Raw genomic sequence first — 18,543 nt, 5'->3', positions numbered from 1 at the left:
CTTATATTAAAGGTTGGATTGGTGGAGTGGACACATGAATATCCTCTGAGTAGGTAAGAACCACTCAAGTAGATAAGCAAACCTGGGCATCTTCGAATGTGTATCTCCCTCCATCTTTGACATTTTGACTGGTTATCTCGTAGCTATGAGAATCCAGGTTGATTGCACTCGGGGCCCCTGGAGCCAGAAACTCTTGCCAGATTTCTTCTACCCTCTTGGCCACATCCTGCAGGGGTTGTTTCTTGAGGTCTTGGACAGCCAACCAGAACCTGAAGTGGAAGCATAAAGAAAGTCAGTTCCAGGGGGCTCAGCATCTGGACTCAGCTGGATGTGGTCCCAGAACTGACATCCTATGAAATTCACTCTGCTGCATCCCCCAGCCTTCCCTGCTGCCACTGCCTAGGTAACAAAGATGATAGGGACTGCTGGAAATTCATAGGGTGTTCCATTATTGTGGAGAACCGAAAGGAAGTGCCCATTAGAAAATCATTGTGCTTCTGGTTACCAAAAAGAGGTTTCTTTCCCTTTATATCCATGTTTCTCAACCTCAGCAGTATTTCCATTTTGGGCTCAATAATTCTGTTGTGGGGCTTCCCCGTGCACTGTAGGATGTTTACCAGCAATCGTGGCCTCTACACAACCAGATGCCAGTGGTGACCTCTCCCTAAGTTGTGACAACCAAAAATGTTTCCAGATATTACCAAATGTCTCCTAGGAGGTTAAGTCACCCCTGGTTGAGAGCCAGTGCTCTACATAGGTGCCTGACACAGATAATGTGAATTCCTTTGTCATATCAGGTTGGGATCAGCTTGCAGCATCAAAATTAAGGGAATCACAGAGGTAGATAGAATCTTGGGATCATAGAGAATATCTGAGCTTAAGCACCCAGCTATTCATGTTGCAGTTGGGAAAGCAGCCAATTTGCAAGGTTAGTGTCCAGCATGATGCTTAGTATATAGTAAGTGCTCAATAAATGGCTATTGGATTGAAGATGGGCTCATGAGGAACAAAGCTGAAGAGGCATACATGGGGAACCTCTATGCCAAAAGAATACTGGAGAGAAAAGCCTCTTGCTCACTTCCATATGTGCCTTCATGAATTCCTCAGCATCAGCATGGCAGCGGCTGTTGGAAGAGCTGGGTGTGAGCTCTTTTCTGCTGAGAGCAGCAGCAAACAGAGCTAAGCTTGGACAACAGCATCCTGGTCGTGAGGATGGTTCCCAAGGCAGCCCCGGGGAGGGCTTGCAGCAGGACCCAGATCTGGGTAGCACACTTTGTGCCTTGTGAACAAGACAGGCCAGTGTCCTCATCAATGAGACATGAGGACAGGCCCCAGGCTATGTGGTTCCCACAACCACAGGATTCACACATACTCAAGTCAGTGAAAGGGCAGGGACAGAGAAGCTGAACCACGGCATGGTGGAAAGTGCATTCAATCTGTCATCGAATTGCACCCAAAGTAAGATGTACTTGTTTTTTTCCTTTTTTTTTTTTTTTTTAAAGGTTAAGCATGTTTTTCTGTTGCTGTAGAGGAGACAAGTGCATGGCCCAAAGGCGCCACTCAGTGGCTAACTGCGGGAATACAGCTCCATTTCTATAAGGAGGTGTGTGTGTGTGTGTGTGTGTGTGTGTGTGTGTGTGTGAGTATGTGCTGGGGCTCAATGGACTCCAACTCTTCCCCTGCTTTGCCCTTTGGGATTCTAATAATTTCTTTAAAGAAAATCTTCATGATTCTCTTGTTGGTCCTGAAGAGTGAGAGGCAGGGAAGGAGATTTAATGACCTCACTTGGCCAGAAGATCAGGAAACACAGTTCTGTCCTCATCTTGACTATGCTGCTGTCTTGGAATTGTGCCTTTCTGGGCACCTCTTTCCTTATCTGTAAAGTGGGTTCGAAGAGGGTGGCAGGATATATGATGTGGGCCTGAAGACGTTCCCACCAAGGTGTAACCAAAATGCTTTCAGGTCCTGCAGGTGGGAGCCATGGAGGGGTCAAGACGGCGACCACAGGTTCAGTACCAGCCTTTCCTCCTGGGTGGCTGGGCAGAAACTGCCAGGGGTTCTTGCTGCTGCCATCTGTGGTCACCTGCCTCTCACCATCAGCCTGCTTTCTTTCTTCCACAGGTCTGGTGCTCATATTCTCTGGCAACCGGGGAGAGGACTGTAAGGGTTCCCTGAGCAAAGTGCAAAGGGTTGGAGGCAGAGTTTGAAAGGAACTATGAACCTGCCTGGTTGTTCAGGCGGCCCCTGAGACTCAGCTGGGGACTGGGGCTCTTTCACCTCCCAGCCTCGTGCCTCAGGTTCCTTAGGTCTCCCCGTCCCACCCTCCAAGTCTGCCATGGAATGAAGGAGGTGGCCGGAACACAAAGGTGAAAATAGTCATCTGGCGATGACAGTGCCTCTAGGCTTTCTTTGTCTGGAGGGCAGGTGAGATTTAGGAAACCCAGCTCTAAAGAAGGAAGCTGGGGTGGGTTTTTCAAAGGACTGGGAAGAGTGCTCGTGGGCAACTCACCAAAGACTAGGTGAGTCGTGGGACTGTTAGGAGAAGGGCCCCCCCTCAGGGAGTCGCCTCTGGGCCGAGTCCCTGGGCTGGAAGCACCTTCTCTGGGCCAGCATCCTTCCCCAGGCTACTAGACCCTGTAGTTTCTCACACAAATGGATGGTTCCCGGGCAATTTCCTGCTCCCTCAATCAATGTCATGTGGGGCGTCACCTTCTGTCACTTGTTCAGTCTGCTCTGAGGAGGAGCTCTCAAGCTCCGGGAAGGCCCTGAGGACCCAGCAGCTTCTGAGCTCTGCAGGCTCCCGTGGTTGCTGAGGCCTCAGAGCCCCTTTGGGCAGAATGATTTGGGAGCCACATGAAGGCACATCACCCAGCCGGGTACAGAGAAGGGCTAAAGTGGATGTGGATGGAGATTTCAGAGTCCAATGTGACAAAGTTTTACATGACAGTGAGAAGGTTCCCTTGGTCATACACCAAGACTTTTTGAAAATAAAAGTACAAGAGGGGAACCACGGCCCGTTAGAAGAGGAGGAGGAGGAGATGGCATTCCTCAGCCGCTTTTCCCTCCCCGCCCTCCCGGGGACCCACCCAGCCTTCTGTCTGCCTTGGAGGTGACCTGCCTTATCCTTCTCAGGTGACAGCAAAAATGCTGTCACAACGGCATCCTGACATCCCATATGTGTTTACCGTCACCGGCCTCGGAGAACCGTTGTGTCAATTTGAAATTCAGAGCAGGCTGTGGTTCGCGTTTGCCATCTGTGAGCCCACGGGCCAGGCGGGGCGCGAGCCGAGGCCTCCGAGACCCCCGGCCACGCTGCCCCCCGGGCCACGGCACCCCCACCTAGGGCAGAGGCCGGCCCGAGGCTCGGAGCCTGCAGGTACGGCTCCGGCTCCTCGTGGGGGCCGCGGCCGGGAGGAAGATGCCAGCCGAGCCTCGGTGGCTTGCGGCAGAAGGGCTGTCATGACTGGCAGGCCGCGAGGACGCGCTGGTATCGGGGAGGCCATCTGGCCCGCTTCGCTGCAGCCCGGGCGCGAGCGAGCCGGGCGGACGCTTCGGGGATGCGGGCAGCCGGGGCCTGTGCAGGGAGGCGGCGGGGGCCAGAGGCCACGCGCCCTGCAGCCCGGTGGGCCTGGGGTAGTGCCCGCGCTGCCCCTGCCCCGGGCGCCCCCTCTGTCCCCGGGACGGTGCTGATGAGCCCTGGGGTTCTCTCCTGGAGGGGGGCTGGAAGCAGGAAAACCACGCAGCCGTTGTCATCCTCCCTCTTGCCGGGGGCTCTGGGCAGCCCCTCAGTTCTTACTTTACCTATTTTTTCCATAAACAGGGATTTTCATGGTTTAGGGAGAAAAAAATCTGGCTTTTAGCTCATTCCCAGAGAAAAGCAAACTCTCGGCTGAAGGAAGGCTTTCTATGCCCTCTGCTGGTCAACAGAGACTCAGGGAAAAGACGGAGGCAGGTGGCTTGGGGCCCCGGCCGGGCAGAAATCCTCAGGGGCCCGGCGGCCACCAGGCAGGCCACCAGCAGCAGCGGCCACGGGCGGCTGACTCACGCTCACCGGGCAGTGGCTGAGGTGCCGAGGATTGCCACGGCCACGTGTGAGCCACCTGTGTTCCGATTAATCAGGTGTTTGGTTAGCGGTGAGTCCCCGCCGGGTCCTCCTAGGACCGGGGGCAACTGTCGGAGAGCGGGGCTCTCCAGGCAAACCTGGCAACTCCCCCATGCTCTCTTTAATTGCTTCTCCCTTCAGCTGACACCGTGTGGAACTGGGATAATCAATCTGCAGGTTAGAAGAACAACCACGTCCTCTCAGGAGACGTTACAGCTCATAAAAAATGTAGGGGGATCGCGCTTTGCTGTGGGTTTTGAGTTTTAACTCGTGGCCTGCCATGCAGCAGAGGGTGCCTCGAGCCGGGGAGGACAGAGACTGGTATAGGGGAGGTGGAGAGGGGGCAAGGGACTCCTGTCTCCATTCTGGGAGAACTCAAGAGACGGGAGGACGAAGTCAGATAATGCACTCCAAGGCTCGGCTTCTCGCCTTGTGGATGAGAGCCCATGCGCATTCTACAGCCCCTCCGACCCCAACAGCTGTTTCTAGGGGCTCACTCCAACTGAACAGAGCCCTGGGCTCAGCTCGGGGTGTCACAGGGAGTGTACATTCTCACGCTGTGCGGGCTGCAGCAAAATGCACTGGCCATGCCCCGTCCAGGTCCTGAGGACGACGCCTCTCTCTCATCTCACCTCCTGATGAAAGGGGACTTGAACTTACATCGTTTTATCATAGACCTCTTTCCTCTAAGGATCCAGGGTGACACTTTGTTGTCATGAGAGCGATTTCTGCGTCCTTTGGGGCTCCTCTGTTCTGTACTCTGAAGCTCTGGTACAGATTCCACTTGGTCACTTAACTGGCACTCCAGGTGCTGTGCAAAAATGTTATGATCTAAGTAGCCCTTCTGCTGGCGAGATGCGAGGAAGACAAAATGGAGATGCCCTTTGCAATGTATCCAGTCGAGTTCTGGTTTTCCTTTTTTTCCCATCCTCTGTTGCCAACTGCCTGGGCTGTTGATCAATCCTGGGAGAGGAGATGATCCCTAGCGTGGCCAACACAACAGATGGCAGGATCCCCGAGTTATGCCACATGATACAGCTCCAGGGGGTGCCATTCACATGGACCATGGTGCAGGTGCAACTGCAGCACCCCCGTGGCTGCCCTGGAAAGCTCTGAGTCCTTGGGCCCTGGGTCCTGGTGGCTGCTAAGCCAGTAGCTGTGGCCAGAGGAATGAATACAAAGGGGAGGGGCAAAACCACCTGGTTCTGGATGACTGAAGAGTCCTAGGTAGCTGTGTGATTTCAAACTGAACTTTCCCCCATATATCCAATTATGCTGAATATCATAAAAGTGGAACTTGGGTCTCCAGAGAGGATTTGATAAGCTCTTGGGCTGTACTTTTTATCTCTGGCTGTTCTATTTTCTTTATCCTCTCTCCTGCCATGGATCAGAGGGGGTCCCTCTTTAAGTGTGGATTTATGCATTCATGCCGGGGGTGTAGATTAGCCACTGGCACACTCGCAAGCCCCCCCCCCCCAACTCTTTCACTCAAGATTGAGTGTAGCCTCCTGACAGAGGAGGAGGGAACTGGCAAAGGGACAAGAGGTAATGGCAGGATGAGGTGCTGAACACCTGCCAGGGACATACTCCTCCAGGCCCTCCTGGCCTTAAATGTAATGCATTTTTGTTACACTAGTTTGAAGCGATGTGTGGCTCTGGCTGCACTCAGACTGGGCACAGATGCGCTGAGCCAGCAGACGCTCCTGATCAAAATGACCCTCAAAATGACCAGGACCCTTTGGTCATTCTGCAAAGTCTGTGTAATGGTGCAGGTGGCCGAGGATCACAAAAGGCCACTCGTGGGCTGAGAAATAATCGGGTAAAGGAGGCCTCTATACCACTTTATTTTGGGGGCCCCACAGGGGACAGAGATAAAAAGAGAAATGGGAAAGCAAGACTCCCAGGGGTGGCTCCCGGGGACCAAGCTCTGCGTGGGTCCTGGGCTGGTGCACAGAAAGGCTGCCTGAGTGCATCATGCTTCCTAATCAAGACCCACCTCTGCGCACAGCCTGGGAGGCTGGTTCGAACACTACCCTAATGAGGAGTTTTAGAAGTCAAGCCTTCTGTTACAAATTTTGATTAGGAATTGAAGTAAAGCTCTGAAGTGTGTTCAGAATAACGCCTCAGCGTAAGGAAACACCCTCGTGTCCTGACCTGGAATCAGATATGCAGCCCTTATCTGTTTTAGGTTAGGTACCTGGTTGCCTAGAAAGGCCTGGATACATACAGTTAACTGGCATCTATGCGTCCTCCTGGGACTGTGCGATGTGGGAGTCCCACTGCCACACTTTTGCTCGTAGGGTCTTCGGCTTAGAATACTCTCCCTCCTTTTTTGTCTATCGGTATCCTGTGTATTCTTCAAAGTCCAGCTTATGATTTGCCTACTCTGGCTTATATTCATGCCTCCCTTTTAAAAACATTTCCAAAAGAGTTCTTAGAGTTTATACTCATTTACATTCATTTAATGATTTAATAGTTTCTTGTGTTTTCTCCTCAAGGACCCACAAGGTCATTGTAGGCAAAGATCACGTATCTTGACTTTTGTGCATCTCTCAGCAAACTCTTGCAGGGCTTGATACAACATAGGTGTGTGGATAAATATCGTTTGATTGATATATGGGACTGATATGGTCTCTACTGCCAAATAAATAACACGGACTTTGCACATTTACACCGGAGTGGACAGTCCTTTGCCCACAGTATATGCTCTGACTTTTTAAAGTTAAAAAACATTTTAAAACTTAATAAAACCACCCCTTCTGGAAAAAAAAAAAAAACACTAGAAGATGGGAATTAACCTAGCATACAGAAAGGAACCTGGTACCATGAAAAAACACTGAGATTTCCATCTGAGAAGTCACCAATTTGCTAAGATCACTAAGGGGGCTCCGACCAGTCACCTTCTCCATAGATCTCAAGGTCTACTTCTAATACAATAGAAATCTGAATAAACCACAAGTTCCCAAACTTTTCACGACAGTGGACCCTTTCCCTTTGAATGCTCTCTCCTCCCTCTCTCCATGGACTTCTTGTTCTGAAAGTTTTGTTTTTTCCTTCTACCGAACAGTAATTATTAATGCATCAATACATTTTCCCTCATCTTGATTAGCTGGAGACCAACAGCAACCATCAGATGTTCTCACTGGCAGCAGGTGACCAGAGCGACCGTTACACGGAGTTGATAGCATCCCTCCAAAAGGAAAAACATGTTTTAATTAGCTTTTACAATTATGTCTCCAGGTATTGAACTGTATCTACTTTGGCTTTTTGAAATTCTGAAATGAGCTCAGGGATCCCTCTTTTTTCCTGGTTAGCCTGTCAAGCATTCGGGATCCCCAAGTGAGAAGTTTTGAAGGCGAGGCTCTCTGAGCTGCCTTTCCACTCTGCAGCATTACGGTTCTCTGGTTTTAGCTAATGCACGGTGTCATCAAATGATCATGTCACCATTTGATCATTTACTTATTACGGGAGACATGTTTCCAACAGCTTGAACAGATGTCACCTGGACTTACAGAACAAAAAATGCTGGTTTCGAGGAGTGCTGACATGGTGATACCAGAGCTGCACATCAAGTCTGCCCTTCCCCACTCCTGCCTGAGCCAGGTTAGCGGGGATGTGAGTCGGCACCATCACATTTTATTGAGAAAGGAAGCCTGAACATGTGAATCTCATATACACACTCGGCACGCAGCTGCAGCCTTTGCGAGAGTTACCTGAGGTTTTCTGAGCTGAACTCCGACTCCAGGAATCTCCGGAACTGGTCCCGCCCCACCTGGTCCTTTAATACCTCGTCGAAAGAGAAGCCCCATCTCTTGACTCGCTGCTGGCTGGGCTCTTTGCTTTTGAGGAGAACAAAGGTTTAGAAAAATGATCAATGCCAGGCAAAAACCTGTGTCATATTCCCTCCGCCAGCTCAAATCTGTTTTTGCTGCCACACGCCGAAGGGCAACGTCTCAAATTTAAGTGATGGATTCTATAAACCTGCACACACGCCAGATGCAGACTTTGCACAACATCAGCCAACAGTAAAACGTCTCTTTGGAGAAGGCATTTAGGTGAGGGTCACCAGGATACCCGCCAAGCGGCCGCTGTCCTCAGGAAATGAAACAGCCCCGTTGATTTGGTTTCCCTTCCCATGGCCTGGGCCTGTCAGTAATAGCCCAACTCTCGACTCTACCACCTTTAGTCTCATTTAGATCTGAGTGACATAAGAAGGGTCAGAAATGCATCAGCTCATCCAGGATAAACCCTACCTCTTGCTTAGAAGCAGAATGTTGTGTCTCTTGGACAACCACCTGCTCAGTGTTTCCGATGTTCCAGGCATTGTTCCGAGCATCTTAACTCTGCTAACTCACTGGGTCCTCATTTTACAGATAGGGAAACTGAGGCCTAGTGATCGTTTGCCCAGAAACACACTAGGAAGTGATGGGAGTCAAGACGAGTCCAGACAGTGTGGCTCCAGAGTATAGCTCTTAGCCGGGCTGTGCTGTCCCACACCCATGGGAACCTCCTCAGACCAAAGGAGGGGTTGGTCTTATTCTTTTGCTGTCAGAAGATAAGACTATTTCCTTCAGCTCTGTAGTTCCATTTGCAATTCACTTGTGTACATATTCCACTGACCCTTCAAGTAGAAATAGGGTCCTAGGTCATAAGCCACATGCCATAACTGCCCATAGGACAGAGATCAGGACATCCAGATAGCTGCAAGTTCAGCGTTCAGCAGAAATAAGGTAGTCTGGAGAGACAGGATGCCCTGATGCAGTAGTTTCTTAGGGTGGCCATAACAAAATATCAACCTACTGAGTGGCTTAAAATAACAAAAATCTATTCTCTCATAGTTCTGGAGGCTAGAAGTCTAAAATCAAGGTGTTGGCAGCGCCATGCTCTCTGAAGGCTGTAGGGGAGACTTAGTTTCATGCCTTTCTCTTAGCTTCTGGTGAAGCCAGCAATTCTTGGTGATTGTTGGCCTACAAGGCATCATTCCAATCTCTGCCTTTGTCTTCACATGGTGTTCTCCCTGTATGTCTGTTTTCATGTGACATGCACTCTGCCCATGCATGTGTCTGTTTTCTCTCTATATAAAGATACCAGTCATATTGGATTAGGAGCCCACCTACTCCAGTTTGACCCCATCTTAACCAACTGTATCTGAAACAGCCTTATTTCCAAATAAAATCATGTTCAGAAGTTCTGGGAAGGATATGAATTTTTGGGTGACACTACTCAACCTAAGTACATCTGGGTTCCCTCAACTATCCATTATCCATGGTCCTGTTTCTACATGTGGATGCTCCACATCTGTTCCTTTTGTCCTAGTACATTTGGCCATTGGGATCTGTTCAATTAAGAGCTTCTTAGACACAGCTTCTCTAGACATGTGTTTCCTGCATCACTTGGGTATTTCAAGCATCACCGTCTTTAAAGTTCAAGATCAGATTTGAACATGTTGCTACCACTGAATGGTTTGTGGGGTTATAAAATAATTTTGAAAATTAAAACATCTCTAGAAATTCATCACCAGGTAACTGGTACAATAACTTTCCATTGGCCTAACTCCAACAAATAATTCATGGAACTCACAGCCTTTGTTTCTAATCATTGCATAGAAATGCTTCCTTATGACATATGTTTGCTTATAGTTTGTACCATTGTTTAACCTTTCAAGGGTATGTCACTGGCCCTCCAGCTACCTTGTGAGCTCTTTGAGGGCAGAGACCATGTCTCATGAATCTTTGTGTTCATCATAGGATTTTCACATCACAAATGTTCTGCATTAAGAGGAAATCAATAAGAAAATGTGTATAGTGATGTGGATGATATGTCCTTACCCTGACAGAATTTTCTAATTGCTAGGTGGATGCCTTTTCTTTAATTTGTCTTCTGTGTCCAGTTCTCACCAAATTCCTATGGCCCACTGGGCAGCCCAAACCAGCAGGGAGCAAAGACAGGTGGCTTCCCAGTGGAGTCCATCTTTCATTTCCACTGATCTCCCAGCCTAAGCATGGTAGAAATCCCCCACATTGAGAATAAGAAAGCCATACTCAGAAGAAGCAGCCATCTGTAAAACATTTCTGCAGGGCCAATGTAGTGCTACACAAGGAGATTTCCTTACTGTGGTCCCTTTGAATCTCAATATAAGCCTGCAAAGTGAAGATTTATATTCAGATGTCCAGAGCTCAAGAGAGGTCAGAATGCCCAAAGCCATATGGTTGGTAAAAGGCAATCTGGAATTGGTACTTGGTCTGCCTGTCTCTAAAGCCTTTCTTTTTTTTCCATTACCTTGCCTTTTATTACATTTCCCTCATTTGATATCCAAATGAAGATTTAGGGAATGATGTAAGTCATCTTGAAAATACCTTCGAGTCATTAGAAAAATTATGAAACAAGGGACAGTTCCTTAAACAGAAAATATCCAGTGATGCCATTTTAGGATCAAGGCTATTGAAGGAACAATGGCAATTTTATTTGATGCCCCAAGAACGGCTGTGGGGTCCTGACTACTCTGATGGCAAGTGGTCCCGGTATGTAATGCTGTGTAACAAATCATCCCCAAACTCTAGCTTAAAATGGTGATTTATTATTCGTTTTCACTGTCCCCTGGGTTGACTGGACTCAGCTGGGTGGTTCTCATATGTGGTCTTAAGTAGCTGTAGCTAGAATCTGGGGATGGGATCATTGGAAGGCTCAACTGGGTTGCACACCCAAGATTGTGCATCACATGGCAAGGGATACTGGTTGTTTGTCAGGAGCTCAGCCGGGGTTGTTGATGACATGGTCTCATCGATGGCCTGGGATTCTCACAGCATGGCCGGTGGCTTCCAAGAAGGAATGTCTCAGGAGCAAATGTCTTTAAATGACTGAGGTATAAGACATAGAGCTGCTTTATGACCTGTTCTCAGAATGTTACTTCTGCCACACTCTATTGTTCCAATGAGGTTCCACGGCCAGCCCAGGTGAAAAGGTAGGGAGGTGTCACCTTCTGATGTAAGAAGTAGCCCATGCACACAAAGAGGGAAGGCGCAGATGGGGCTGTATTTAGAGACTGACCATCACAGAGAAGAAGCTTGACTAATATGCTGGACTAATACTTCTGTCAGACTTGCTGAGTATAGGCAGTGGTGTCTGGGGATAGTCGCTGCCTCTCAGCAGGTCAGGCTGGCTGGTAGTTGGGTACCTAGGGCCGAACAGGATAAACCAGATTCCTTGTGGTTCTTGGCTCATGCACCTGATGTCCAGTGGAGAAAGAAAGATAAACCTGAATCACATGGAGAAAGCAAATTATGAACCACAATTCTGGCAATGCCACATTTTTGTTAGATCCACTATCTGGTTGATGGCATGACCAGGAGTACTTTCCAGAGGCCTCCCTGAGACACTCTCCTGGTGGTATTTAGACTACAGGGTTCTCTCCAACTGCAACCTGGCAACTTTCAGCTGATTTTTCCTCCACAGTGAGCCCTGGCTGTCACTCTTCTCTTTAAACTTTACTTCTCAGAATGTTTTATCAGATAGACATAAATAAGATGTCATTTGCCCATCCCTAAAAGGGCAATCTTTTATTGCCCTCTGAACAGATCCTTGGATTTCTAGATCTAATAGTTTATCTGAGAAGGAGAAAGGATTTAAGTACAATTTTCCGTTATTTATACTATATCCTGTATCACCTTGCCAGTTATCCTGTTAAGTCCTGTTGCTGTCCTCCAATGGGCCGTCTATATGGCAGAGACAGTATGATGAACTCCGTAGAATACAGACACTGTGTGATGCCCCCTACTCTGGACATCATAACGAGTCTCCCCTTTGCAGACTTTGAGGAGCCCCTTGCTCAGGCCCAGTAGAAATCAAAGCCCAGCTCAGACTAACCTGAGTTCCCAAGGGGAGTCCTGCTTTCCTACCTATGGCCTCCACTTTTCAACAAGCCTCCCACAACCCGCCACTCATCTTCACCCCAAATCTCCTTCCCATGAGGTGTTGGAGGGGGTAGAAGCCTTTACTAAGATTCAAAAGTCTTGAGAAGGGGGCTACCTATTGCACCACCCAGCAGCAGACTTTTAAAAAACCATATGCTTGACTTTCCTGCTTTTGCAAAGTCCTTGGACACCAGCAGTACTAGGGCTCCTCCTGGCCTTGCACCAAGGCCTGATCTCTCCCACACTCTGCTATCTCTTGCTTCTCACTGCACTTAGGTCTCCCCTCTCAGAAACAAAAAAATACATTCTTCTCATTTTCTTATGTCACAAGTCCCTCCCCTTGTTTGAGTCTCTGTCAGCACCCCTGCCTTCAGAGCCTGATTTTTGTGCCTAAGTGACTTAACCATGTCCTTTGCTAAATGAGAAGGAATCCTGGGGCTGGGAGGGAGGATAGCATGCTTTATGCACCTTGTTACATTTGCACCTTGAGAGATCTTTTTGTTTGGAAGCAGCACATGGTAAGTTCTCAATACGTATTTGCAATAGTCACTCCTTCATCTAGCTTCCATCCAGTCTATACTTTTTGAATGCCTACTATGTGTCAGACATAGTCCTATTTCAGTCTTATTTTAAGTCCTAACTAGAAAGAGAACCAGGGGGAGGATGTGCTAGAGAATAGCTGAATGGGTGGCGTGACCACTAGAGAGTGAATGATCACAGCAGACCTTTCTGAGGAAGGGTCACCCATGCTGAGTGAGACTCGAATGAGAACGGAAAGTTCTCAAAAGAACCAGGGGAGGTTCTGGGGAAGTGGTTCAGGAAGAGAGAACAGGCAAGAGTCTGGAGTTCAAGAAAATAAAGTTAAAATGAAAAAAAGTCCATAGAACGTAGAGGCAAAGAAATTTGCCATTAGCAGATGATAAACTGAGAAATTTGGGGAAAGTATAAAGCAGATGGACTGAACTGGTGTCAACTGATTGAGAGCCACCTGATTCTGGGGCCATCTGGAAAGAAATTAGCTGCGTCCCCAGAAGCCTGGGAAAACCCCAAGTTCTGAGCAGTAGGACTGGAAGTTGAGGCAGTTGGTGGGCATTGGACAGGGGACATATGGAAGAAACTCAGAAATATGGACCAGATTAAAAAAAAAAAGAGGAAAGAAAGAAAGAAAGAAGAAAGAAAGAAAGAAAGAAAGAAAGAAAGAAAGAAAAGAAAGAAAGAAAGAAAGAAAGAAAGAAAGAAAGAAAGAAAGAAAGAAAGAAAGAAAGAAAGAAAAAGAAATATGGACCAGAGGCTCCCTATGGCAGAGAGGGTGTCTTCAGCAAATCGGGGGTGTTTTCCAGTTAGCTCATAATATGGGTAATAAAACCAGAGAGTAGTGCCTCTGTAATCTTGGGTGAACAGCAAATATAGCTGGGAAAAACATCTCAGCAAAACAGGGAAACTTCTAACGACTTTCGGTTTTCCTCTTACTTTTCTTTGGCTTCTGTAATCTAATCAGGATCCATATCACCCCTCAGCAGAAGGGAGAAGAGTGGACTTATTGGGAACATAAAGACAAGAAACTGAAGAACTTCAGAAACCCCTCGGGATCTGAGACAGAGCAGAACACCCAGCTTGCTGGGATGTCAGGCTAAGGGAAGGTGGGGCTCGACCACCTGTCCTGCTCTGAGAGGAGTCTTTCAGTCTGCTCTTGGCCCAGATGGCCAGGTCCCAGAGGCAGACCCTGCTGACTGACCTATGGCCCCCCATAACACTCCAGTGAAGCCCTACAGCCACATGGACTGCTCAGAGGAGAGCCTGCGGGGTGGTGGTCGGGGAAACTCCGGGAACCACACAAGGACTTCTCAAACTGCTGTGCCTCAGAATCACCTAGAACACTTGCTCAAAATACAGACACCCAGAACCATTCTGGGGCATCTGTCTTCTTTTTTATTTATTTATTTATTTATTTATTTATTTATTTATTTATTTATTTATTTTTTATTGGTGTTCAATTTACTAACATACAGAATAACCCCCAGTGCCCGTCACCCATTCACTCCCACCCCCCGCCCTCCTCCCCTTCTACCACCCCTAGTTCGTTTCCCAGAGTTAGCAGTCTTTACGTTCTGTCTCCCTTTCTGATATTTCCCACACATTTCTTCCCCCTTCCCTTATATTCCCTTTCACTATTATTTATATTCCCCAAATGAATGAGAACATATAATGTTTGTCCTTCTCCGACTGGCTTACTTCACTCAGCATAATACCCTCCAGTTCCATCCACGTTGAAGCAAATGGTGGGTATTTGTCATTTCTAATAGCTGAGTAATATTCCATTGTATACATAAACCACATCTTCTTTATCCATTCATCTTTCGTTGGACACCGAGGTTCCTTCCACAGTTTGGCTATCGTGGCCATTGCTGCTATAAACATCGGGGTGCAGGTGTCCCGGCGTTTCACTGCATCTGTATCTTTGGGGTAAATCCCCAGCAGTGCAATTGCTGGGTCGTAGGGCAGGTATATTTTTAACTGTTTGAGGAACCTCCACACAGTTTTCCAGAGTGGCTGCACCAGTTCACATTCCCACCAACAGTGTATGAGGGTTCCCTTTTCTCCACATCCTCTCCAACATTTGTTGTTTCCTGCCTTGTTAATTTTCCCCATTCTCACTGGTGTGAGGTGGTATCTCATTGTGGTTTGGATTTGTATTTCCCTGATGGCAAGTGATGCAGAGCATTTTCTCATGTGCATGTTGGCCATGTCTATGTCTTCCTCTGTGAGATTTCTGTTCATGTCTTTTGCCCATTTCATGATTGGATTGTTTGTTTCTTTGGTGTTGAGTTTAATAAGTTCTTTATAGATCTTGGAAACTAGCCCTTTATCTGATATGTCATTTGCAAATATCTTCTCCCATTCTGTAGGTTGTCTTTGAGTTTTGTATGAGCATCCTAGGTGAATCTGATGTACCCCGTGCTTTGGGAACCACAGACCCCCAAAGTTACTGAGGGAGTCCTCACTAATCTAGTCCATCTAGATCAGGGCTGCCTTTTAGAATCAGTTGGACAGATTAAAAACAAGCAAACAGACAAACAGACAACTAATGCCCCACTGACAGAAATTTTGATTTAATTGTCCCAGGGAGGGGACTGGGCATTAGTTTTTTTTTTGTTGTTGTTGTTTTTATTTTCTGTTTGCTGTGTTAATAAACTCTCCAGGTGGTTCTAATGTATGGCTAGAGTTGATAGTCAAGAACTTCACTTATGAAAACGAACAGTCCCTCAAATTGCTGGGTATATGAAAAGACAGGCTGATCTGCTCTGAACGGTGGTGATTAGTCACAGTGATTGATTCTGTGATAAATGATCACCAATGAAACAGACTGTCACAAATAGAGAGGAAGTATGAAAACCAAACCAAACCAAACCTGTATCACATCCTCAGAGGGACTTAAAAGGATACATATCAGAAGAACAGAGCAGACTACTAAGAAAAAGGAGTCCAAGAAGTATTAAGAATTCTTGGAAATGAAAAGCATGATTGTCACTCAGCCCTCCCAACACTCAGTAGGAAAAGAAAAACTCGTGAAGTATAAAATCACAGAATGGGCATCACTGAATACCAAGCTGGAGGCTCTGAAGAGTAACTCAAGGAATTCTATCCTTGAATATAGACTAAAAGGACTAAGAGATGGGAATTATAAAAGAGAAAAGAGAGATATGGCTGCTCCATTCCAGAGGCTGAGTTTCTACCAAAGGATTTCCTGAAAAGAGAGGATAAAACAGAAGAAAGAGTAGTAGTGATTAAAAAGAAAAGGAGAGAAAATACCTTGAGTTAAAGAAAGATTTTAATTCTTGGATCAGAGTAGAAGAGATGAGGTAGGACACATCAGAACTATTAGAAAAAAGATACTCATCTATAAACTATTTTTCATTTAATGTTGATGGAGAAATATAAGTCCCAAAATGTTGGTTTAAAATATATCAGGTTAACAAACCTATCAAGAAGAATGGGATTTGGAGGAGGCAAATCTATTTTATTCTATTCTTTATTTTAAACACTTTATTATTATTTGTATGAATTGATGGCATTAGTTAGAATTTAAAAACCCTATTTTTTAAAGGTTTTATTTATTTATTCAGAGAGAGAGAGAGAGAGAGAGGCAGAGACACAGGCAGAGGGAGAAGACACAGGAGGTTCCATGCAGGGAGCCTGATGTGGGACTCGATCCGGGTCTCCAGGATCACACCCCGGGCTGCAGGCGGTGCTAAACCACTGCACCACCAGGGCTGCCCATAATTTAAGACATTTAAAAGTAAATATGACTAGAATAGAAACTAGGATAAGGAAAGCTAATACAACACTTGATTAATAAAGCAAAAATCAGGGAAGAGGAAAAGAAACAAAAAGAATAAGATCCAGAAAACATGAAATACCAGGAAAAAGATAAAATATATAATCCAAGTAAATGTAACTGTTTTATATCTCAATGTCCAAAGCAAAACATGCCACTAGAAAAGTAAGTGAAGAACACAAAACAGTCAAAACACAAGAGAAAAATGAATACCAACCATGAGAAAAGATTCTCTAGTCTCTTAACAAAGAAGTGAAAAAGAAATGGGATTTTTATTTTAACTTATTACACTTGCAAAGATGACAAAGATTGATAACATTTGGGTTGGTGATAGATGTGGGAAACGGACACTTTTAAGCTGAAGGCATGAAAAAAAATGGTATTACTTTGCTCAAGAGGAATCTGGCCATATAAACTAAAATCAAAATATACATGCCAGGCCTAGCAATTCCACTCTTGGAAATTTATCCTAAAGCAATAATTGGACTTGTGTATAAGAATGTCCTTAATATCATTTTTTACACTAGCCAAAAAAAAGGGGGGGGGGATATAACCTTCATGTTTACAACCTGGAGATTGGTTAAATACTTTATACTACACTCATGCAAGGGGACACTACATAGTTATTGAAAAGGGTAAGGTAAGATGAGTTTATATGTATTTACAGAGAAAGATTCCCATGATGTGCTATTTAAAAAATTATGGGACAATGTATATATAATGAATTAATTTATGCAATAGAATATGATATTGTATATAGGTAAGAATCTAAAAGGATAGACTCTAAATCAAAAGTTCCCAAACTTCCCAAGTTCACCGTACCCTTAGTGTCTCAGTAATGTTTGCATGGTGCCTCTGGGCCAAAAAAAAAAAAAAACCCAAACAAAACATGTAATAGCTTTGTCTTTTAAATAGTCAGGTCCAGAAGACTTAATATATATTTACGTCCTAAAAGTACATATAAATTTAAAGAAAAAAACAAGGTTTACTTCATTCATAAACAACCACCATGTGGGCCTGTTGAGCACCGTATATCTTCTTGTACTTTGGAATCAGACTGGAACCCAACACGCTCATTTTCTGTTCCATTTTGATGTTTGTACAGTACTGGCTTTTTATCTAGCAACTGCCCTGAAAACCCAGATTTACAAAGATATGACATCACTGAAAGGAATGTAAAGTGAGATGTTGAAAACAGGGAAGGGCCTCCAGCAGTACTTCATGCAGTCTCTGACACACATCAGACGTCACCGTGCTTCCCCAAGGGTTTCGAGCAGCCCCAGGGTAATCCTGTGAATTCCCTGCAGCGGCCCAGGGTGCCCTGGCTCAGTTTGGGGCCTATGCATTAGATCATAAACAAAGACTCTTTCTGGAAAGTGACATTGGATGAGAGGGAGAGTGACTTTTATTCATTAAGCACAGCTGAATAGTTTGAACTTTCTATAACAAGCAAAATATAAGAGTAATAAAAGACTTTTATTACTTTTTAAAAAGATTTCTCATCTTTTAAAAAAGATTTATTTATTTATTTGAGAGAGAGAGAGAGCACACGAGAGTACGAGTGACAAAGGGGCAGAGGAAGAGGGAGAACCAGACTCCCCTCCTGAGCAGGGAGCCCAACAGGTGGGAGGCTTGATCCCAAGACCCTGAGACCATGACCTAAGCCGAAGGCAGATGTTTAACTGACAGAACCACCCAGGCGCCCCAGACTTTTATTACTTTTTGTAAGGTTTATTACTTGTTTTTTTTTAAGGTTTAACTTTTTGTAAGGTTTTGTAAGGTTTATTTCCAGAAAAGAAACCAGAAACAGAGCAAGAGTGAAAGCAAATGAGGGTGATATACAGGAAAGAAAAATGAAATAAAAACTCTAGCCGAGGGGCAGAGGGTGCAGGGGCACACCACACACCACATGAGATCTGTCTGTGCACTTCCCTCTGTGACTGACTCTGGTCCAGGTCCCTCCGGGCTTCGGCTTCTCAGCTGTTAAGTAAACCCACTAGCTTCCCTCACAGGCAAAGAGCCCCTTGCAGTCCCTCCTGAGGAGCAGAGCCATGAAAACCACAGCTCTGGAACCTGCTGTCTGGGTCCTGATCCTAACTCTGCTACCCACTCGCTGTGTGACCTTGAGCAAATTCATTAACTCCCCTATGCCTCAGTTTCCTCCTCTGTTAAAAGTTGAGAATAATGTTTACCTG

General features: G+C 46.1%; 1 protein-coding gene and 1 long non-coding RNA gene across 14 annotated transcripts in view; one reads left to right on the top strand and one right to left on the bottom strand.

Moving 5' to 3' along the window:
* RGS6 (regulator of G protein signaling 6) overlaps positions 1-18,543 on the bottom strand; it is a 579,647-nt gene that overhangs the window by 42,119 nt on the left and 518,985 nt on the right. For all 13 annotated transcript variants that reach the window (XM_038545148.1, XM_038545144.1, XM_038545146.1 and 10 more), the window contains 2 exons: positions 7,816-7,941; positions 83-269 (listed from right to left, as the gene is read on the bottom strand). In XM_038545148.1, coding sequence (XP_038401076.1) covers positions 83-269; positions 7,816-7,941 — 313 coding nt within the window. The remainder of the gene's footprint in view (positions 1-82; positions 270-7,815; positions 7,942-18,543) is intronic.
* Positions 11,073-13,937, top strand: LOC111097096. Its single transcript, XR_005363503.1, has 2 exons — positions 11,073-12,530; positions 13,511-13,937. It is a non-coding gene; the product is annotated as an uncharacterized LOC111097096 (long non-coding RNA).

This window comes from Canis lupus, chromosome 8, assembly GCF_011100685.1.
Source record: "Canis lupus familiaris isolate Mischka breed German Shepherd chromosome 8, alternate assembly UU_Cfam_GSD_1.0, whole genome shotgun sequence".
In the NCBI taxonomy this organism is placed as follows: domain Eukaryota; kingdom Metazoa; phylum Chordata; class Mammalia; order Carnivora; family Canidae; genus Canis; species Canis lupus.
The sequence above is the reverse complement of the archived record's forward strand: the minus strand, read 5'-3'. Positions and strand labels throughout refer to the sequence as shown.